Here is a 24,090-nt window from a genome sequence, read left to right as displayed (position 1 = left end):
GGCCCCAGACTGGGAAGAGACTCATCCCTGGGTGGGCTGGAGGGATTCAGACCTTGAAGGAAGGAATTCTGGCTGCACCAGGATTCGTTTGCTCTGAAGGGAACTATGAAATAAAATAAAATCTCCTGCTCTATTTTATCAGAGGTAATCATTTAAGGCAACTCCTTTGGCTTGGGAAGGAATGAGCTCTGCAGCTCTTGTGGATTAAAGGTCGGGGGGTTGCCTCTTGGATGAGATGCATGGACAGCAATTTCAAATGTAAACCTCTTTCTGCTCCCAGAGTAAGAAAACCACTCATAGGCTTTAGATTAGAGTGATTTCAGGGGAGCATAAAGTTGGGAAGTTAGCCCCCAAGACTATGAGAGGATCGGTTTTGAGATACAGCAACACCACGGCATACTAGAAAATTAGTCTTCTCAGCTTCCTTCGATCACAGGAGTGTTGTCATCCCTGTTTCTGTACTAAACGGATTGGAAAATTCTCCCCATTAAGATTTTATAGCAGTGGATGAGGGGAAGCTGTTCCTCTGAAAGGAATGCTTCTATTGCTTTGGATGCGAAGAGAGGAAGGTTTTAACAAAACCCCAGCCTTACTGCTTAAGACTCTTCCCCCCGCATTTCCTGACCACTCTTCATAGAGTGCTCCAATTTGGCAGCAGGAAAATGTGCACTGGAAATAGCCAGATCTGAAGACCCGACTTCCTAATTCAAAGACAAGAGAGGGTCTACTTAGTGAAAAACCCAACCCAAACCTGACTATGATACCACCTGTCAGTGACAGGCTGCCCCCTGCATCCTTCCAAGTTATCTTCAGTTTGACTCAATTAAGAGTCCTTCCTTAAGCATCTATCGATTTAGCCTCCTCTAGAAGCAAGCACCGAGCTCAGCTCTATGGACAGAGGAGTGCACCGCTGTGCTCCTGGAACTCACAGCCCGGTAGGGAGGCAGAGAGGGATCAAATAATCACTACAGGGCGTGCATGCACAGACGCTAACCAGTGCTACAGAGGAGCCACTCCTTTTTACGACCCAGCTGTGACACGTGAACATTTGTCAGTACCTACCCCACATCCCCCTTTGACCAACAGCTGCCTAGAAACGAGGTCCACAAACCAAAACAAGGTCCACACTCCTCACCACTCTCTCCCTGCTCCCAAATCCCAGCTCTCTGAATGAACAATCCCTATTGTTGTGACAGAAGACAGTGCTGATGAGGTTTCCACCCACATCTCTTCCCGCTCTCCAGTCCCCATCCTCCGACAACACCCACCCGTTTCTTTTAGGTTATTTTGGTTTCCAAGGGCAGATGAACATAGAGAAGCTCTTATTTACTTCTCAGCATTAGCTGCTGTCACTGTTTCTGTTTCAATGACCTCTTTCTCTTCTTGCTGTGTCCGTTACCACGGGGTGCTCTTAAAGCAAAGGCCCTGTGGTTCTCTAGCTGGGAGAGGGCATTTGTCAATAGCGTTCAGGAATGTCAAAAGGGTGACCCAGATTTGCAGCACCAGAGGGAAAACTCATTCATTGTTGAGTGTCCTATGTAATCAAATATAGTGTATTCTTTTTTTAAAATTAATTAATTAATTTTTGGCTGCGTTGCGTCTTCGTTGCTGCACATGGGCTTTCTCTAGTTGCGGCGAGCAGGGGCTTCTCTTAATTGTGGTGCACGGGCTTCTCATTGCAGTGGCTTCTCCTGTTGCAGAGCACAGGCTCTAGGTGCACGGGCTCAGTAGTTGTGGTGCGCGGGCTTAGTTGCTCCACTGCATGTGAGATCTTCCTGGACCAGGGCTCGAACCCATGTCCCCTGCATTGGCAGGCTGATTCTTAACCACTGCACCACCAGGGAAGGCCTAGCGTATTCTTGATGTGGGAAACGGATGTGTAGAAAGGTTAATTTTGTGGAAATATTTATCATTGCTGAGGGGGACTCACTACTTAAGGACCTCAAGGCCAAGCAAATACATCTGTCCCAAGTCCTCAAATTAGAAACTTATTTCTTAAATGCCCACCTATTCATTTCCAACCAAGGAAAGCACTGCATTGATTGTTCTTCAGAAAAATCAAGCAACTCTATGACAGGAAAAAAGGTATCCAAATATAAATAGGCTTGAGTTGTTTCTGTTATCTTTCTTCAAAGCTTTAGTACTATCCCCAAATTGTTTTCAGTTCCTTCTGAAGACTTGTAGGTAACATACAAAGACACTGTGGGACAGGTAGATGGGTCATAGACTTCCAGAGCTGTAAGTGAAATTAGAGATCATCTAGTCCTACCCCCTCATTTTACAGGTGAGAAATGGAGGCAAAAGGAAATGGGATGGTTTGACCAACAATAAGTGGCAGAGAAGACACTAGAACCCAGCTCTTTGACTCTCAGATAGGTGGTCTGCTTCACTGTCCCTCGTGAAGATGTAATTATAGCAACTGGGATAGAGCAGGCTCTCTAGTAGCTTTTTTTTTTTTTTTACACGTAGATATTCTTTATTTTCTTTTAATTTTTATTTTACATTGGAGTATAGTTGACTTAATTAAAAACTTTTGCACAGCAAAGGAACCATAAACAAGACAAAAAGACAACTCTCAGGGCTTCCCTGGTGGCGCAGTGGTTGGGAGTCCGCCTGCCGATGCAGGGGACACGGGTTCGTGCCCCGATCCCGGAAGATCCCACATGCCGCGGAGCGGCTGGGCCCGCGAGCCATGGCCGCGGAGCCTGTGTGTCCGGAGCCTGTGCTCCGCAACGGGAGAGGCCACAGCAGTGAGAGGCCCGCGTACAGCAAAAAAAAAAAAAAAAAAAAAAAAAAAGACAACTCTCAGAATGGGAGAAAATATTTGCAAATGAAACAACAGGATTAACCTCCAAAATATACAAACAACTCATGGAGCTCAATATAAAAAAAACCCAAACAATCCAGTTAAAAAATGGGTGGAAGACCTAAACAGACATTTCTCCAAGGAAGACATACAGATGGCCAAGAGGCACATGAAAAGATGCTCAACATCACTAATTATTAGAGAAATGCAAATCAAAACTACAATGAGGTATCACCTCACACTGGTCAGAATGGCCATTATCAAAAAATCTAGAAACATTAAATGCTGGAGGGGGTGTGGAGAAGAGGGAAGCTTCTTGCACTGTTGGTGGGAATGTAAATTGATACAGCCACTATGGAGAACAGTATGGAGGTTCCTTAAAAAACTACAAATAGAACTACCATACCACCCAGCAATCCCACTACTGGGCATATACCCTGAGAAAACCGTAATTCAAAAAGAGACATGTACCCCAGTGTTCACTGCAGCACTATTTACAATAGCCAGGACGTGGAAGCAACCTAAATGTCCATTGACAGATGAATGGATAAAGAAGATGTGGCACATATATATATATAATGGAATATTACTCAGCCATAAAAAGAAACAAAATTGAGTTATTTGTAGTGAGGTGGGTGGACCTAGAGTCTGTCACATAGAGTGAAGTCAGAAAAACAAATACTGTATGGTAACACATATATACGGAATCTAAAAAAAAAAGGTACTGATGAACCTAGTTGCAGGGCAGGAATAAAAAGGCAGACATAGAAAATGGACTTGACATGGGGTGGGAGGGCGAAGCTGGGGTGAAGCGAGAGTAGCATGGACATATATACACTACCTAATGTAAAATAGCTGGGTGATGGGAAGCAGCAGCATAGCACAGGGAGATCAGCTCAGTGCTTTGTGATGACCTAGAGGGGTGGGATAGGGAGGATGGGACGGAGGCTCAAGAGGGAGGGCATATGGGGACATGTGTATGCATATGGCTGATTCTTTGTTGTGCAACAGAAAGTAACACAGTATTGTGAAGCAATTATACTCCAATAAAGATTTAAAAAAAAAATCCACCTGCCAATGCAGGGGACACGGGTTTGAGCCCTGGTCCGCGAAGATCGCACATGCTGCAGAGCAACTAAGCCCATGCACCACAACTACTGAGTCACAACTACCTGAACCCCACACGCCTAGAGCCCGTGCTCTGCAAGGAGAAGCCCACGCACAACAAAGAGTAGCCGCTGCTTGCCGCAACTAGAGAAAGCCCGCACACAGCAACGAAGACCCAACGCAGCCAAAAATAAATAATAAATATAATAAATAATAAATAAATAAACCTATTAAAAAGAAATGGACTAAAAAAAATCAACAGGGTGTGCAGCTCCACTAAAAAAATGATCTCAGACATTACTGAGTAATGATGTTTATACAAAGTTATTCTAGGTGACTAACATTTGTTTGCTAAATAAATACTTTAGCAGGTCTCTGGAAACATTAATCCAGAGTGTAAAAAGCATGCACCACAGTTAAACCAAAGTCTATTTCCTTTTGTTTGATTTTGTTAGGTTTTTCAAGGTCTGTCCCAACACCCTAAAACCCACACATTCCGTTATCTCCCAAAGGGGAGAGAAAGCAAAACAGCTGGAAATTTAGGAATGGCACAGTCTGACCCCAGTCAGCTCGTAGGTGCACTACTCAACCTGAGCCTGAGTGAATGGTATGGTCACCAAAGCCCTGAGCAGAGCAGATGCTATAGAAATGTATGTAAAACCAGTGTGCCAGGAAAAGTGGAACTATAAAGCTAATTTGAGCACTTTTTCTTTGTAATTTAGTTTGGTTAAAAGATTTGGAGCATTTATCTATTAGAGGAAACAGTTAAGAGCTTCTATGCATAGGCAGTCCTTCTTCACTGAATAACTGGAGATACTACCTGCCTGTGACATCTTCAGCATCTGATGAACACCCTGATAGATTTGTCAGGGGTGACATTTGGGAATGCTGCCGCCGCAGCAGTTGAACGACAAAGAGGGGTGCGTACGTATATATGTATGTGTGCATATGTAGATGTCCATTCCAAATGAAGTCTCCACCATGGCTGAGCAGTCAACAGATGGCCTTGCAGTCATTCTTAGGTGAACACAAATCTGGTTCAGGAGACAAGTGGTTATCAGATAAGTGTTAACCAATCACCATCCCTCCCTTTATCTTTCAGGCAGGTGTTAGAGTACATCTGGTTGCCAGGAATCCTACTGCATCTTTCTGTCCTCCAGCATACACGGGAATTTTCTGAATCCAAAGGAATATATAGGCTTGTTGGACTCTCAACAGTCAGATGTAGAGCAGTTGTTTCCAACTTTCTCCTGCTGCCACACTATTAGAATGAACCACCATCTCCATCAGCTGTGCATCCCACACACATATTCTCAGACGGGGCCTAAGGTACATCCATCCCATCCAGTCCAAAAGGTCATACGTGGAGTGCAGGAGAGGAGCAGGTGAAGTATAAGAAAGCACGTCCCAGAGATCTGTCTCCCAGCCAACACCCAGCCCCACCCACCAGTTTCCCTCACACCCCTTTCCTTGTTCACTTTTCTTCAGCAAAACAAACTGCTATCTTCCCATAATCTCCTGTTATCTTCATGCTTCAAGACTAAACTCTATTTTGGGTTCGAGTCTTCTTACCTCCATCCACTTATAACAGCTGCTCAGATGTCAGTGGCAAATCGTTTTTTTATACTCATACTTTTAAAATCTTTGGGGTTGGTCAGGGCTCCACTGCCACCTATTCCTGTTTCTCATCTTTTGGAATTTTTTTTGTAAAACGCTGCCAGTTTTGCCATTGTCATGTCAAGGTAATCATGCAGCCATAACACAAATCCTAACTATAAGGGCAATACATCAAAAAAATTTAACTAGAGGCCAGCCTGCTGTTCAGATGGGGTCCTGGGCTGACACCACAGTCGAGGGTCAGGTCCAGAAGGTCAAGTTGCCACTTGAGTGTGTCGTAGGACTGACTCAGACCACCAAACTCCCAGGGAGCTGATGTATCACCTCACTCGTGAGGCTCCAATGCTCATACGTGTTATCAAGGTCCTCCTTTTTTAGTTATAAAACTATTTTTAATTTTTAGTGTCTTTTTTTTTTTTGTCTGCATTGGGTCTTCGTTGCTGTGCGTGGGCTTTCTCTAGTTGAGTCCAGTGGGGGTTACTCTTTGTTGTGGTGCCCAGGCTTCTCATTGCGGTGGCTTCTCTTGTTGTGGAGCACGGGCTCTAGGCACTCGGGCTTCAGTAGTTGTGGCACGTGGGCTCAGTAGTTGCAGCTCATGGGCTGTAGAGCACAGGCTCAGTAGTTGTGGTGCACGGGATTAGTTGCTCCACAGCATGTAGGATCTTCGCAGACCACGGTGCAAACCTGTATCCCTTGCATCAGCAGGCGGATTCTTAACCCCTGCACCACCAGGGAAGTCCCTATTTTTATTTTTAAAAGAGGGGTTTTATTTGGTGAGCAGGGAATTCCAGCAAAGGAAATTAAGAGGGTCTTGCAAACTATGTCACTTAGGCTGCAAAATGCCTGATGAACTACACTTAGTACTTGAAACAGCACCTGTCTTCACAGTAGTCACACTTTTTATCTTCTAGTTTTCCAACTCACTTAGGTAAAATTGCTTAAACAATGAAAATTATTAGTATCTAATTCTCCTCCAGATTCTATCGGGACCATTATCTTTTGTTTACCACAATGTTCTTAAGACAGATTACAATAAAATCATTTGACGAAAATACTGTCTGAAAATATGTTGATTCAGGAGGCTGACAGAAGTTAAAGCTTTCTTTCTGAACTTAAACCTCAAATAGGTAACTTTTAAAAAATGGATGAATACATTTCTAAATATAAAATGGAGATGATTCAATCTTAAAACTCAAACAGAATACTGAAAACATTAATAGAAAAAAGTTCAATGCATCCTACACAGAATGAAAATGCTCAATCTTTTCCTATGGATACTTAAAACTAGTGATCCCACTTTTCATTAATATTTGCTAAAAACTATGTAGCAGCCTCTAGATCTAGTTATTTGTTCAGGACCAAAGTGAAGCCAAAGCCACAAAAAAATAGAGATTAAACTAAACTGTGAGTAGCTGTTTAAAAAAAAGACTACATACACATAAATAGGATTACACACTTTAATCTGATTGACATGGAGGAAGTAGGGAGGACATGAAAGAAATTTAGTTTCAGCTCTGCTTTACATATAACCAAAGGCTCCTTTCTAAAAAGTAAACCTGAGGTTTCAAAAACCATATTTTATCAGAATACTTCAGGAAAGCATACTATGTGTAATCCAGGAAATACATTATTTGCAGAATAGGAAAATCATCACAGGCAATAAAAGATTAAAACAAAAGAAAGCACCAGGGCTTTGAGCAGGTCTAAGGTGAGTATATCTGCAGAAACAATGTAAATGTTCTTGACTGGCTGCTATGGAAACATGCTAATGAGGACTGGTCCACATCTTATCATTTTTTAAAACATGTTTCTTTGGAAAAATGGCAATAGTGGCCCAGAGTGAAGCCATCCTTTAGACACCCAGCTTATTGGCCTGGGTGAGAACAACTTTGAGAACTGGCATAAAAGCAGAGGTCTCACTGAAGTTGCTGGTGCTAACAATGTGGGTATGGATGGTCAATCCTTCTGAGTAGTTTCGAGTCTCAATGCTCCTTGCGATGTTGTGTAAACCACTGATGATTGTTGGTGAAAGCTGAAATAAAGGTGGAATTGAGAGAGAGAATTAAATTAAGGAAGAATTTTCCATGAGACCCTCTATAAACATTAAACCCTGATATTTAAGAGGAGCTTGAAATAAACATTATTAAAAAAATGTATAAACTGGTGAGCATTTCTAGAAAGCTTCTCGGACCAACCAACACTTAAGTTATAAAATGGAACCATGACAAAATGATTTATGTAAGGAATTATTTATGAATTATACACGTATGATAAGCCAGGTATTTCCTTACAGAAAAGCCAGATTTCCTTCCCCAAGTTGAAATGTTAATGTCTCTCTCCACTTAAGAGTTTTAATTCTTATTATTTTATTTTAGATAACTTAAATATTTTAAATAACTAAATTATTTTAGATACTGTCTCACACCTTTTACAATTTTTCCTATGTACATGAAGGAGTTTAAAGATTCTTAATCATGACATCTCGAAGTAGGGGCCCAATTTACTCTAAAACCTTGTGGACAATAGAAACCTTGCACTTCTGGTCCACTGCCACTAGGAGGGCAACAGTCCTCATCATGCACTCAATTTGCCAGTCCTTAACTGCTTTTCATAATCCTGTCATCTCTTAAAATCATAAGACCTCTGGTTTTTTTTCCCCCCATGTCATTACTTGGCATACATGTCCATACTTTTCAGAGAAGACTTTATTTTGGATCAGTCCATGGGCCACGCCACTTCCACTGTTATATCAACTTTCTCTGGTTTGGTTCTCATGAGATAAATGGTTATTTTCAGCTGATGGCATTGATATGGGGAATGGGGAAGAGAAATGCTAAAATGCAAAAATGTGAAAGGTCCCAATTCTTTTTTTCTCTCCTAGTGCTTTCATTAATAAAACAAAACAATTCTGGAAAGGAATGGAGAGGTTGGGAGGGACAAGAGAACAGAACACACAGGGCATTTACTCCTCACTGCCGACCATCTTCATAGTTATACACATTGATCTGCTCAATTTGTGGCTGCCTTTGGCTTTGCCTTTGTGTAATAGCTATTCTAAAAGAAAAGGTTCAGAGTCTTAGACTATGAGAGAGATTACAGATTTGGTCTCTGGAAAACAGAGTATCTGCCCACTCTCTGATTTCTTAATTCAAGGGACATATAAAAATGAATAGAAGGCCAGTTACTGTAGGACCAGTACAGGCCAGTTTGTATATCTGCCCTTTGTTATAAAAAAGGTTAAAAATTCTCTCTCCCTCTTAATCTCTCTCTCCCTCTTAATCTCTCTCTCTCTCTCTCTCTCTCACACACACACACACACACACACACACATACACTGCCCTATCCCCTTAACCCCAGTGACTGAAATGTAAGATTTAGACAGAGAAAAGCCTATTCTATGAACTGTCATGATCATTTTGCCCCCAAGCGTACTATATATTACATGCAAGTGCTGATGAGACACTTATTTTACTAGTAACCAGGAATAAATGATTATCATAAATCCTTCTTTTCCCCACAAACTTACTGTCTGTTCCCTAAGTTTATCATACAGAAACTCCAAACGTTTGCTGGCATCATCTAGCTTCCTCTTGGTTTGCTGCAGGAGAGAAAAAACAGGTATGTTATGTATGAACAATAACTTTTATCCCAAGAACGTGCCTTATCTCATTTCACTAAACCTTACAGTCATGATGTTGGACAGCTTCATTTTATAAAGAAATGGAGATGGCTAAGACCGAGGAACTTGAACAGATTATTAGAACAGAGATCAGTAATCTATTAAGGCAGGGAGGGCAAGAAAGTGAGACCCTTCCTCCTAGTGTGCAAAATGGAGCACTGGCTGGATTTCATGGGGACTGCAACTCACTTGAGGTGTGTGAGTGTCCATCTACACTATATCCACAAGCAAGAGGAAGGGCCATCTGGAGGCAGCAATGGGTCAGTGTACTACAGAAAAGAAGGTCTAACAGTTACTGTAAATTAAATAAAATGAACATTATGGGAGCTAGAAGGCAAACATATACAGGTGAACTGTGGAATCTCAAAAGTACTACTTATACACTCAGTCACATTTGGTACATTTAATCCTGTCTTATTCTGGGCCTTTAAAACACCAAAAAAAGGAGAAAATTATCTTTTGGTGACTTAAGATTATTAAGAGGGAAGTGTTAAAAGGAGTTCTTAAATTAAGGAGTCCTCCTACCCTCATCCTAGTACTGTAAGTATAGTGAGAGAAAACTATCCTAAAAGTAAAGGTTTAAAATTATACTGTGATTAACTTAATATCTATATTATGCAACAGCCTTAAAAGTGACACTGCTTTTCAATATTTATTGAGGGACTACTACGCGCCATGCTGGGACAGTGTTGTGTCTCATGGATCTCATATTCTATTGGGTGGGAAAAAGATACTAAATAAACAGTATATTGTATGTCAGGTGGTGATGAGTGCCATGAAGAAAAGTTAACAGGGTAAGGGGGTCAGCAGTGTTGGCAGTATGATGTGGTAAGAAAGTCCTGATGGCTAATGGGACATCTGAGCAGACACCAGGAACAAGTGAGCAAGAGCTATGCAGTGCTATGGGGAAGAGCTCCAGGCAGAAGGAGCCACAGGTATGAAGTCTCTGATGCTGACACATTCTTGGTATGTTTGAGGAGGGAATGTCAGTGTGTCAGAAGAGGAGTGCAGAAGAGTGAAGCCATCGAGGATAACCTTACAAACTAAGTTGTGCTGCAAAATTACTTTGTGCTGTTTGGACATAACTGAAGTGGAAATAAGAATAAAGTCATACTATACAAATGATTTCAAGTATTGATTAAAATGGACTTTTGTGGAGGGTTCAAAGTTAATCCCACCTAGCTACCAGCAGGAGTCCTGGGCAGTATTTGAACTTCCTCCCCAACTAGTGACAGGAACAGTTTGTCTTTCTCTTCTGCCCAGGGGTCCTGGGTAACCAGAAGGAAGGTAATACGGTGACCTAGAGGAGGTGAAGCTCAACAAAAATTTATTAAGCTAGGCCATGTACGAGGTGTCCTCCCAACCTCTGTTTACATTCACTCATGCCTGAAGGAAGACTGGAGTTTCCCCACATTTTTATTAGGCTTCCTCCATTTTGTATGATGAGGACCTCTTTGCCTAGGAGACACTGTACACTCACCTGTTTAACAGCTTCACCTGTTCTCTGTTCCTAGCTTCGTCTTTCCATCACTCCCAGAATGCCAGGCACTAAGGTTTATGTTAACTTTCCCCTGCCACTGCTTTCCTGACACTTTCAGTACAGGGAATTGCTTTCCAAAAGACTAGCAGAAGGCTGCACATATTAATACTCAATGTTTGATGAAACAACAAATTCCAGAAGCTGTTTTTCAAGCAGACAACTGGCCAGTGACTAAATAAACATATTCAGTGTTTATTGGCATAAAGTGAAATTTCACCTAAAACAAAACTGGCTTTGTGGAATTTTTGTTGTTGCCAATACAGTCATCCTCTAATGAACTGAGTAAAATCAGTTACTTTGACTATGAATATGACTCCAATATCTAAAGCACTTAACTATTTTTAAGGTCTTTGCAAAGTTAAAGACTGTCTATCTACTTTTAAAAGCTTTGATGTAAGCTCAGAAAGAAACCCCAAATCTGAGTTTCACCATCCTGTTGTAGTTTTGTGCTATGCGTAAGGTTTGCCGATGAGACTCAGTGCAGCGTAGTGGTTGAAAGCATGAATTCTGGAGCCAGACTAGGTTCGAATGCTGGCTCTGCCTTAATTATTACGTAACTGCTTTTTGCCTTAATTTCCTCCTCTGTAAATAAATATGACAAACCTACCTACCATGAGGTTGTTTTAAGGATTAAAGTTATTTGTAAAAAGCGGTTGAATGTGTTTTTATATGTACAGCAAACTATATATAAGTGCTAGCTTTACTATTTTTGCATAACTTTCAAAATACATCTTGTAAGACTTTAAGCAATCATTATAGAAGCGCTCCAAAAGGGATTCTTTTTTTTTTTTTTTTTTTTCAATACGCAGGCCTCTCACTGTTGTGGCCTCTCCTATTGTGGAGCACAGGCTCTGGACACACAGGCCCAGCGGCCATGGCTCACGGGCCTAGTCGCTCCGTGGCACGCGGGATCCCCCCGGACCGGGGCACGAACCCGTGTCCCCTGCATCGGCAGGCGGACTCCCAACCACTGCACCACCAGGGAAGCCCAAGGGATTCTTTTAATTAAGCAAGATAAAAAATACATACAGGATCTGTGGCTGAAGAGAGGCAGCGCTGAATAAGATCCTCAAATGTGGTCTTTAGAATGAGGTGTTCATCTGGAATAGGTTTCTTGGTAATTTTTTCTGTTGGCAAAGACTGCACATGCTGGAATAAATAATACCATAAAATGACTAGAAATGACCAGAAGCTACCTATACACAAAGTCCTGAATCTGTGATAAAGAGAAACCAACGAACTTGTAGATAGGCTATTCAAAATCAAATGAAAAATTAACATGTGAAATCACTTGGGATAAGTAAACATAAAAATCAGATATTCAGTAGAAGAAAACAGGTACTCTTTCTACAGCTTCTATTTTCAAAACTAGGATTGGATATAAAGTATTCGATTAATTATGGAACATATGTTGATCACTATTTTATATAACTGATGGGAAGGAGACCTGTGCCAGTAGGAAATAAAAAGAACAAGGCATTTACAAAGTTGGCTGGTTGGAGTGGCTGCTTGCTTTGCTTGTTGGCTCATTTTTGTTTATCCTGACATTCTTCTATCTTTTGGTTTACTCTTGGAGGGTGTTAACTGGGCTATTATCAAACTGCAAGATTAAACCAAAGGTTAGGATAGAAGAGTCCATGATCTTACTGAATGTACAGATGGGAAAACAAAGAAGGAATGTGTAAGTGTTTAAAGTTTTGACTGATTAGTTCATTCATAGAAAACATTAAGCAATTATGTATTAGGCATTGGCTAGGTATCGGTAAGCCAATACGGAAATGATCTCATCCCTCAGGGAGTTTACAGGCTGATGGGAGAGAGAGAAAATTTAAAAATGTCATAAGTGTATGCAAAATAGCAACTGTGGTTAAGTTAACATCACTGGAACCAAGAGACAATATAATTGAGATTTAACTGAGCGGAAGGCTCTTTAAGGAAGTTATATCAGAAGGATAAGTAGGAATTAACCAGTTAAATGGGGAAGGAAATGCATTCCAGACAGAAGAACATGTACACAGGAAGGATCATGATATAAGGGACTGAAAGGAGGTCACTGTAGCTGGAGCAGAGAGAGAGAGCAAGGAGGAGTATGAGCTGAGAGATTCCAGACAATGTGAAATATTTTGGTCTTTATCCTGAGAACAATGGGAAGCTGTAACGTTTTAAGCAATGAGGAGGTAAGACCAGATAAGAGATGGGTCAAAGTAGATGCTGGCAGACCAGCTAGAGGCTCCTGCACTGCTTAAGACTGGAGATGAAGGTAGCATGGACTAGAATGGAAATGTAGAGAAGGGATTTGAGAGAGATTTTGAAGTAATATCAGCAAGATTTGGGGATAGCTCTGAAAAACAGGTTAAAGGAAGAAGAATATAAAGATGATGCCCACGTTTTGGGCTGGATTAAATAGGAAGGATTATGGTGCCATTAATTGAAACAGGACACACCAAAAGACGACTAGGTTTGGGAGGAAGACTATGAATTAGATTCTGATATGTTAAGTGTGAGGCGCCTCAGAGACATCCAAGTGGACAGGAAGGTGGATATTATGGCCTGGCTGAACACACACATCCATGAAGCTCTCACTTTCAATGGCAACTGAGGTTCTGGTCCAGATGAGGATAGCGTGAGCACCCAGGTCTAAACAAAAGTGAATGGCTTCACAAACACCACAGACTTGTAATTATAAAAAATTAACAGTGCATCTTTATAATTTTATATATTCTTATGGAAAGAAGAAGGTCCTCCCATCTCCAACAAAACACTTGTTTTTATAATGCAACTGTTAATGTTTAGAAGTTGCTTAGGCAGAAATCTCTTAACAGCAACACATACTCTTGTGGTAGAGATATAATCTTTACAAATTTGACTTCAGAGAGTCAAAGACAGTAACAGACAGAAGAGCTAGTTTTATACTTGAGCAGGAATTTATTTCATCTTATGTTGAACTGTGACCCAACCCCTTTACTTTTCATGAATAGATCAAAATGTTTATCTTTGTATGTCTAAGTCAGTTATATGGAAATATGATAGACTTTTCATCATCTAGAGCCCTGCCAACTAGCTGTTTGTATGTGAAAAGCAAGCACAAATTTATATCTCCATCTAAAGATATGGCTATCTTATTAGCTCTTACATATACACAAGAAAATATATAACTCATTACATTTTTATTTTATATTTTAAAGGAAAAAACCTTTGGAAACAGCTTCTGCTTAGCAACCTTGGATGCAAATATGGATTCAACTGATCTTAAATTGTGGCTACTGATTAGATAAAATGAAATACTGTAATTGCCAAGTTACTGTTAACATATACTAGTAAATACATAAGCTCCTTCTAGAAAGTTTGTATATGGCCTTGTCATTGAAAAATAATATACATACATGAACAATCTTAAAAAAAGTTATTATTTTTAAGTTGCCTAAATTGAAATCAAATTGAGATAATACTAAAGGTATAACCATAAAAGTTAAAACGTTAAGAAACATACTGAAATAGAGCCATCTCCCACTTCCACAGATTTACTGTTACCTGCATGGTATTTCCAATAGGAGCCCCAGGGGCACCTTCAATATTCGGCTTTGAAAAAGACGGAGGCATGCCTGGTTGACTGAGGGGTTGCTGTATGCCGTGGAAAGGCTGGCCACCTGGAAGGTGTGGCTGTGGGAATGAAGCTTGGCTTGATAGTGGTACTGGAGCTGAAGGCTGTTGCTGCAGCATCTGTGACTGGGGGTCACCCAAGGGGTTCATGATTGGTGATGTGATGGGAACAGGAGGCGTAAAGTTCTCAGGCATCTTTTAAAAGAAATAAAAGGCACCAAGAGTAAGGAAAAAAATGGGATGATGACAACATTTCCTCGGCTTTAAATAAGGGAGTTAGCCATTTGTAGCAACATGGATGGACCTAGAGATTATCACACTAAGTGAAGTAAGTCAGAAAGAGAAAGACAAATACCATATGGTATCACTTATATGTGGAATCTAAAATATGACACAGATGAACCTGTCTATGAAACAGAAACAGAATCAGGGACAGAGAGAACAGACTGGTGGTTGCCAAGGGGGTTGGGGGAGAGTTGGAATGGGAGGGTGGGATTAGCAGATGTAAGCTTTTACATATAGAATGGATAAATAACAAGGTCCTACTGTACAGCACAGAGAACTATATTCTATATCCTATGATGAACCATAATGGAAAAGAACATATTTAAAAAAGAATGTATATACATATACATGTATAACCGAATCACTTTGCTGTACAGCAGTAATTAACACAACACTGTAAATCAACTATACTTCATTAAAAAAATTTTTAAAAATAAGGGAGTTAGACTATTCCATGGTTAAAAAAATTTTTTTAAGTAACAGTAGAACACTTTTTGAAATGAAATTTTATGCAGAATTCTAGAGAAAAACACAAAAGTAAAGCTAATCTGGTTAAGAGGGCTGGGAGCTCAAACCTGGACCTTTGTTTCCCCTTTACCTTCCACACTTATCTCATAATGGGCCAAAACCATGGTGTTTTTGAAAGAGGATGTCAAAGTCTGGAGAATTATATCTAGCCATACTGGGATCAGATATGCCAAATATGTGTTTGTTTAATGTGATCAGATGTAATACCTTTTTCCTAGATCCTTAAGTGATACCTACTTAGTGATCCATCACACTCAAAGTAGTAGATTAAATTTCTGATTATCAGTGACCTCATTTGGGGGGGTTGCTCATTTAGTATCTCCCAATTTTATATTCTGGCCTCTCATTACTACACTTGGGGGACAGAAATCACTAGGAGTAAAAAAAAAAAAAAAGCTTGGGGTAAAAGAAGAATCTTAAGTTATGCTCTAACAGCTCTGAACAGTTATTAACATCTAAATGATGCTCAACTACAAGGCTATTTCGTTTCATATTATATGTGATAGACAAAAATAGTCCAAAATATAATTACAAATTCATGATTACCGTTAGAACCCAAAACCAAAGTAATTCCTAAAAAAAAACCCAGTTGAGAAGCATGAAATTTTGTTTCCTACTCTTTGAAAAAGATCTGCTGAGAATTTACATCTTGTTTTTTAAAAAGGGTTTAATTCATATCACCATACTATTTTGTACTTTCTTTCCTTCCCTTCATGGATTAGAAGATGTAAGTTGAAATACACATATCAAGTATATCAGTCAGTCAGCTTTGCCTTTGAAGGAACAGTGAAGTGTGGTGTGCTTCAGGTGGCTACATGATTCACAGGACACCTGTAGGCAACTGAACAGACATCTTTTTCTAGTACCTTCTTCTTTTTGGGTACTCTGTTCAAAGCTGGAGGATCATTCCAACCATTCTGAGAACCTATAACAGATAATAGAGGGCATTTTCCTTTAGAATCCTGAAAAGAAGAAAACTAAATTGTATTCATCATATAATACCTTCAAATTTTACTTTCACCCTGAGATAACTGTCACAAAAGTTTTACCAGCTGAGCTGCTGGGACCACTATGTAGCCCTGGACTCTCAAACTCATTACCTCTAATAATCACAGGGCCTTGGCTTAGAAAGCAGCATATCTTGACATTATTTCCTTTTAAAGTGAAAGAGTTGTACTAAACTTAAGGACAGTGAAGTTTTTATGTCTATATTGGTATATAAGCTTCAAACAATTCTCTCCTAATAAAGAAAAAATAAATCATCTGAGTCTGCTAAAAAAAAAAAAAAGGCTTCTGATATATTCAACACACACAAAAAGAATAAAAGTAGCAATCTCCTATTTCCTCAGAGAGCAATTCAGCATACCCAAATCATCCACGTGGTAGAAACACTGTTAAAAAAACAAACAGAGCCCAACTATGCAACACCAGTATGCTTTATCACCTTTGCATTAAGAACAACCTATAAAGTAGAAACAGGCATCACATACCTGTGGTAAGATTTTTTTTTTTAATACCACACACACACACACACACACACACACACACACACAAGTTCCAGGCCGGCAGCAGATATAAAATTAAAGTACTGTCACTTTAGGAAACTTCCTCCCCCCACAAATCTCCCCAAACCGGTCATCCCTAAGTGAGAGATGAACATGAGTAGCAGAACTCATTAAGGTACTTAATGCCTGTACCTTTAAAAACATTTGTTTTAAACATCTTTATTGAATGCCTGTATCTTTAAAGAAAAAAGGAATAAACATGCCAGAGATAGAATAATTACTAAATCAAAATATAATCATTTTACATCTTATTCAGTTTTGTGTATGTGTATATGTAAAAGCAAAAATTAATTAAGCATTCTTCTTTCAATAAATTAAACATTCTTTCAGTATTTTACTTTTGCTTGTTTTATTGATATCCACGATATTAAATCACAACAAAATTGCTTAGCAAACCAAAGAACATGATGTCATAGAAATTTTTAAAAAACAAGATCTTCTCCTAACCAGCATGCACTCATTTGCCTTGATTTTAAAAGTAGAATTAATTTTCTACAAGGTGACTAGGAGACAGAATGCCAAATGAGCCTCAAACATTCAAGAGCTAATCACAAAATATTAAACCACATGCTGCTATTTGCTTAACAAATCCTTAAAGTTCTCATTATACACAGACTAATCATTCAAATCTCTCCCATCACCTTCTAATCTTTCTTATATCTAAGACAACCTTGGTATAGCCTTGTCTTTCAGTCTATATAAAATAGACAACTTTTATGATTCAAGATCATTTGTGTCACTATGTTAATTCAATCAGTTCTAAGATTTGATCAGATTTAGGATATTATCAACGTTAAAGTTCACATGCATAATTGTGAATATCCATTCATTAGAGTCAGTGATTCAAAGATTTCCAAAGATATATTTTGTAACTAATTCACCTTCCAACATAGATGCCTGGTCTTGCATAGACTGATTTTCTGTAGACAAAATGTAAAAGTCACTTAAACGGTATTATCATCGAAGACATTCTAAACTCCACTCATTTTTTGGGGGGAATTTTGGAATTTTATTTTATTTATTTTTTATATAGCAGTTTCTTATTAGCTATCCATTTTACACATATTAGTGTATATATGTCAACCCCAATCTCCCAATTCATCCCACCACCACCACCCCTACCCCACCACTTTCCCCCACTTGGTGTCCATATGTTCGTTCTCTACATCTATGTCTCTATTTCTGCCCTGCAAACTGTAAACTCTACTCATTTTATAATTGTTTCTCCTCCCTCCATCAACCCCAAGAAAGAACAAACTAATTTTATAAGGGAATAAAACTTCCTTTTTTAATCAAGTCACGTGAAATGGTTTCTATCTAATTAAGAAAGTAATCAGTTTGTGGGCAAAGTTAACTCATTTAAATGTGTCAGATACAATTAACTCTTAAACACTACTTTTTTCTCTCACTGTGTCAGCTGTCTCTTTTAAGAGAAAATTTTATTCCTTCCTATTTAAAACAACATTATTTCCCTAATTGTTTGCACAGATTATTTTTCTACTATTTGATCAATGAAGCTCAGTAATATCATGGTGCGGGGAGGGCTGAGAGCACTTCCTAACATATTATAACTGTGTCCATTTTAGTATTTTTTAAAGCTGTGAATCCAAATCAGTTGAAGATCTTGTAAAAATGCAGATTCTAATTCACTAGGTATAGCGTAGGGCCTGAAATTCTATTGCTTCAGCCAGCTCCTAGGTAATGCCAATGCTACTGATCCAAATCCTCTTTAAGTAGTAGGGTTTTAAAGAGAAATGGGAGGATTTCTACATTGTCGTGCAGACTTCAACGCTACATTGTTAAAGATAATAAGCATGTTAGACAATCTTAACAAGGAGGTGATACTTTACTGCTGGATTTGGGAGGCCCCAAGGATCTGCATTCTGGAGGAACTGTAATTTCTGGGGTCACACCATGAGTATGAGCATAAATGGGAACAGGCCCAGTAAACATGTAACCATCCCATATGGTCTTTTCTATAAGAATATACAGATTTGCAGACTGTTTAGCACAAATCTTCCAGAAATCACTACTTCTTTTAAAAGAACTGAAGTTTCTGGCAGTGGACAAGAGGAAAGAAGGCTGAGAACTAATACAGCAATTCCAAAATTGTCGGATATTCAGGATTGGTCCAGGCCCAGCCTCCAATCAAAAGCATGCAGTGTAGATACATCATATGAACATACAACTTACGGGAATTCAACTCTCTTCACTTGGGGAGAGAGGAATCAAGAGACTATAGCATTAACTAGTGAGTTCAATTCAGTTTGAGCTCTACTCAAGAAGCACATGCCCCAGAGAAACTGTGAGGTGGGAGAACTAATCCCACAGTTTGAAATTTCACTGTATGGAGCTAAGGATAGATGTTTTTCATACAATATGGCTTCTAACCACAAGCAACTTCTTCATGAGGGCTTAACTGAAGAAAGGGGTGATCACGGATAACTGACTCTAAGTGATTTCTTATTTTTGTCTTCAATAATGACTTTACAATTTAACTCCCCATGCAAGATATGACCTCATAGCACTACAGTTAATAACCCCTGGGAGTCACTGTGCGCGCGTTATGACAGAGGACAGACCTGATGTGCAACTACTGATGGACTCTCTAGCACCAGACTTCGGCTTCTGGGCTGAGGGGGACAATATACAGTCCATCCCCAGGAGCTACATCTGCAGATTCAACCAACTAAGGATCATTCAGGAAGGAAAAAAATCCAAAAAAGTTCCCAAAAGCAAAACTTGAATTTGCTCCAAGTATTTACACAGCATTTACACTGTATTGGGTATTATTAGCAATCTAGACATAAAAGTATATGTGTGTAGGTTATATGCAAATACTACGCCACATTATATAAAGGACTTGAGCACCCTTGGATTTTGGTATTGGGGCGGGGCAGGGGGGAGTCGATGGTGGGAAAAACCTAAAAGTACTGGAGGTACCCTGGCCTTGATCGGTTTTTTCAGGGAGCAGTCTCAACATGTCTCCTCTCTAGCCCTATGAAACGTGGGAGCAGAAGGTGAGACCAGTTTTTCCTCTAACCTCTCATGGCAGTGATCATAGCCTTGGATATTAAAGCCTGAGGGGATATCCTAATTTCACCAACTATTAGCAGCACAAAAAAGTATGTGGAACAATTTCACATGACCCTTTGGTAGAATGACACCAAAGTTATAATGAAATCAAATTAAATTGAAAGTTCCGAGTAAAACTGCATGAAATAAGAAACAAAAAGATTTTCAACAAGAACATATAGCCAGTTGGCTATCCCTCATAACTTGAGGATAGGCCGCTTGTTGAATTGAAAATAACGATTGTACAATAATCAAAGTTCCCACCAAAATATATGCCTAACTGGCCCCACCTAACCTCAAACCATGCAATATATTTAGCAATATGTTTTATTTCAGCCCAGAAAATCCTTGTTCAAATCTCTGATCAATTTAACAGTTTTATCTTAGCTACGATTCTAACCCCTCAATAGTTTTGCTTTTATATCTTTAAATTGTTTAAATATGACTTTTTAAAAACACAATTAAATTGACCTCTACTTTATGGAGACACACTTTAATAGCAACACTAGGTAAAGCAAACTAAGTGAAGAACTTGAATATCTACAGGAGACAGTATTATGGGGGTTCATTATAGATGTGCAAAATGATACTCTTGGTCAATATTTTTAAAAAACATAGCACAGTCTAATCTTGTACATAATTCTCTCATAAAATAGTAAGGGAAGATAATCTCTTTTACCTTTTCAAAAAACCTTAAAAATGGGCATAAATCTCTTTCTTACTCTCTTTTTAAACATGACAATGACTTTAAAGAACATTGAAAAATGGTTCGTGGTGTAATATTAAGTAGTAAGATGTAAATTATGAGTGTATGTGGGAGTTATGATCTCAATTCTTTAAAAATGCATGCATACAGTAAGATACTACTATCTTCACACCTATTAGAATGGCGAGAATTAAAAACAAAAACAAAAAAATCAGAAAACAACAAGTGTTGGTGTGGATGTGGAGAAATTGGACCCTTACGCATTGCTGGTGAAAATGTAAAATAGTGTCACCACCTCAAAAAATTAAACACTGAATTACTATTTGATCCAGTAATTCCATTTCTGGGTATATACCCAAAAGAACTGAAACCAGGGACTCGAACCGATATTTGTATACTCATGTTCATAGCAGCATTATTCATGACAGCCAAAATGCCCATGTGCAGGTTAATGGATAAACAAAATGTGGTATATACACAGAGTGGAATATTACTCAGCTTTAAAAACGAAATTCTGATACATGCTATAATATGGATGAATCTTAAAGACAGTGAAACAGCCAGTTACAAGAAGAAAAAACTGTATGACTACTTATATGAGGTACCTAGAATACATACATAGAGACAAAGTAAAACGGTGGTTACCAGGGGCTAGGGAAGACGGGGAGTTTTTAATGGCTACATAATTTCAGTATGGGTTGACAAAAAAGTTCCGTAGTTAGTGGTGATGATTGTACAATAATGTAAATGCACTTGATGTCACTTAAAAATGATTAAAATGGTAAATTTTGTTATGTATATTCAACGTTAAAAGAACTTTAATACATGCATACATACATATATGTGTGCATATATGTGTACGAAGGGAATAAATACACCTAAATTATTAGTGGTTATATATGGGTGGCAGAATTACAGATAATTTTAATTTTATTCTCTATACTATTTGAGGTCTTTCAAAATCCTACAGTAAAAAATTAATAAAAATCAAGGGAAAATTAACTTAAAAACTGAATATGGCATGTCACTGGATTCTGGAGACCCTTATCCACCTTAGTGTAGGGATTAGTCCTCCACATGGTCTTTAGGGAAGAAGAGAGAAGCGCTTGGTCTCACATACAGAAGTGGAGTTGCTACCATCCTTACTTGAATCTCACTTCTCACTGGGAACCTTCTCAAGGTGTCCTTGCATAATGGTAGGATCTAGGCACTGGCTAAGATACTTTCAGTGGATTCACAGAAAAATATTAGTGCCAATGGTATGGAGACTTTTGGCTAAAAGAGAATTTGAGACGGAGAGAAAAGAGCATCCTTGTTAATCATATACCTCCCCCTTCTCCGTTAGCCTCACACGTCACATTTTAAAAAAGGCATCATAAAATTAAAAATTTAAATTTAGAGAGAATGAATCCTTAAGGTCATTTTCCAATGACACGAGATAAAACAGATTTATCCAAAGAAAAATAAGGAAGGCTATCATGCTCCTTTTCTTTGTTTAAAGGGTTAAAAACCAGGTACTTATAGTTTGACTACGGAATGTTTATGAAAATTAAAAAAAATTTTTTTAAGCACACTGTTTCACAAAAATATGCAATATTATGCCCCTTCAAGACTCTTCTATGTGAAGGAGCACAAGACCATATATATATATATATACCCCAATTAAATTTTCCATTGTTTAATGAAATCAATACTGTTTACTCAAAAACAGCTTCATGAGAGCTTGTCATTTTATCAGAAAATTTTTCTAAGTAAACTTCTTGGGCCTTCACATTTGAAAGTGCTCTCCCTTAGTAACAAGTATACATTAAACCAGGGACACACACAAAAAAGGTGGGGGGATACAAGCAGTATCTTACTTATCCTGGACAGTAAAGCTAGGAAAACTTCCTGCTTTTTGTGCTGCCACCACTGAAACATGTTGCACTATACTAACTTAGGCTGTTAGCACTTTATACCTAGAACTTGGAGATAGCCTGTTTTCCTTGCCTCTGATTCTGCCATGCTGCCCACAATCTGTTTTGCAGAACCATCTCCAGATTAACCTCCCTAAAGTACCGCTTTGACCATGCCTCTCAGTAGTTCAAACTCCTCCACTAGAAATTTTCTTCTTACTGTATGAAGTATAAATTTCTTGCCCTGACATTTTATGTTTTCCAAAATTTGGCCCAAATACAAATTTTATGTTCCAACTTACAACAAAGCTATGTGCTGTTCACTAGAAATAGAAACGTACTGTACTTTTCTGCCTTCCTACCTGTGCCTAGAATAATTCTGATTACAGACTGAACAGGTTCTCATTAAGAATTTACTGAATGAATGTTTTGATGATTGCAACATGAGTTTCTCTGAGCAGTGGGCACATAATTTTGTGGTTCACTAATAGTTACAGGGCTTGAAAATCCTAGTGTCTATCAAGAAGAGTCCACCGGACAAGTGGAATTTCCAAGCCCCGTAGAAAACCATGATATAATAATCTAAGACATATTAGAACAAAGATAAAACTTTTAGTCACAGTTATCTGTATAACCTAAGCAAACTTTTTAGGGAATCAAAAAATAAAAATAAGGTAAAGCTCTAACTGTTAATTAAAGTACAGGGACTACTAACATGCAAGAGGTAACAAAGCAGCTAGCTTAGTGCATGCTGAGTATTGAAAAATGAACGGCTTCATCTTCCTATTAGTTGCTCTGCTTCTCAGCCAGGTTAGAACACTGTTACTTTGTACGTAAGCAAAGACTTTATTATACGGCCAAATGCCCTTTAGCTTAAGGAGGAAAAACATACCCATGCAAATCTTTAACTTAGAAGATGAAGTAGGGCCTCCCTGGTGGCGCAGTGGTTGAGAGTCCGCCTGCCGATGCAGGGGATACGGGTTCGTGCCCCGGTCTGGGAGGATCCCATATGCCGCGGAGCGGCTGGGCCCGTGAGCCATGGCCGCTGAGCCTGCGCATCCGGAGCCTGTGCTCCGCAACGGGAGAGGCCACAACAGTGAGAGGCCCGCGTACGGAAAAAAAAAAAAAAAAAAGAAGATGAAGTAACAAATGCTTAAAGTAGTGATGCTAAATGTTTCTGTAATTCCAACACTGACAGCTATTTCTACTCGTTTCATCAGGACTAGACTATCTGGTAAAGAAGAATGAACATGGGCTCTGAAGACTGAGAGACTGGGGTATCTCAGTTGTATCTCAACTTGGAGACTATCACTGTGCAATCATGAAAACATTATACATAACCCTAGGAAACTCAAGCTTCCTCATGGCAATTTTTTTAAAAAATAATTATTCCTATTTCTCATGGTTATGAGAAATAAGAACATACATGGCAGTGCTGGTACATGTCCAATGTATGTTCAATAAATGATAATTCACTTTCCTACTTCCCTGTACCACTTTCTTATGTGGGGATTTACTTGAATCCATCTTTCACTCAAGCTATTACCCAACTATTCAGAATATATATTGTTTTCACTCATCCAGATTTTAAAAGGTAATTTTTTGAACGCTACAATTTAATTAACACTCCTCTCTAAATATCAACCTATTGAAATATCTGTATTGAAAATTATACAAATTTTATTTG

At 38.9% G+C, this 24,090-nt stretch overlaps 1 protein-coding gene across 19 annotated transcripts in view; it reads right to left on the bottom strand.

The window, feature by feature from the left end:
• Nucleotides 1-6,973: 6,973 nt before the first annotated feature.
• Nucleotides 6,974-24,090, bottom strand: part of SEC31A (SEC31 homolog A, COPII coat complex component) — a 63,882-nt gene continuing 46,765 nt past the window's right edge. For 10 of the 19 annotated variants that reach the window (XM_082606093.1, XM_082606096.1, XM_082606086.1 and 7 more), the window contains 5 exons: nucleotides 16,029-16,087; nucleotides 14,281-14,544; nucleotides 11,779-11,898; nucleotides 9,057-9,128; nucleotides 6,974-7,562 (listed from right to left, as the gene is read on the bottom strand). In XM_082606093.1, the coding sequence (XP_082462219.1) occupies nucleotides 7,383-7,562; nucleotides 9,057-9,128; nucleotides 11,779-11,898; nucleotides 14,281-14,544; nucleotides 16,029-16,087 (695 nt within the window). In that variant the 3' untranslated portion in view covers nucleotides 6,974-7,382. Of the gene's footprint in view, nucleotides 7,563-9,056; nucleotides 9,129-11,778; nucleotides 11,899-14,280; nucleotides 14,545-16,028; nucleotides 16,088-17,608; nucleotides 17,648-24,090 lie in introns of all 19 variants that reach the window. The other 9 variants (XM_082606078.1, XM_082606094.1, XM_082606079.1 and 6 more) reach the window with 1 other exon arrangement.

The sequence above is a fragment of the Mesoplodon mirus genome (assembly GCF_964341445.2).
Source record: "Mesoplodon mirus genome assembly, chromosome: 2".
Classification (NCBI taxonomy): Eukaryota; Metazoa; Chordata; class Mammalia; order Artiodactyla; family Ziphiidae; genus Mesoplodon; species Mesoplodon mirus.
The sequence above is the reverse complement of the archived record's forward strand: the minus strand, read 5'-3'. Positions and strand labels throughout refer to the sequence as shown.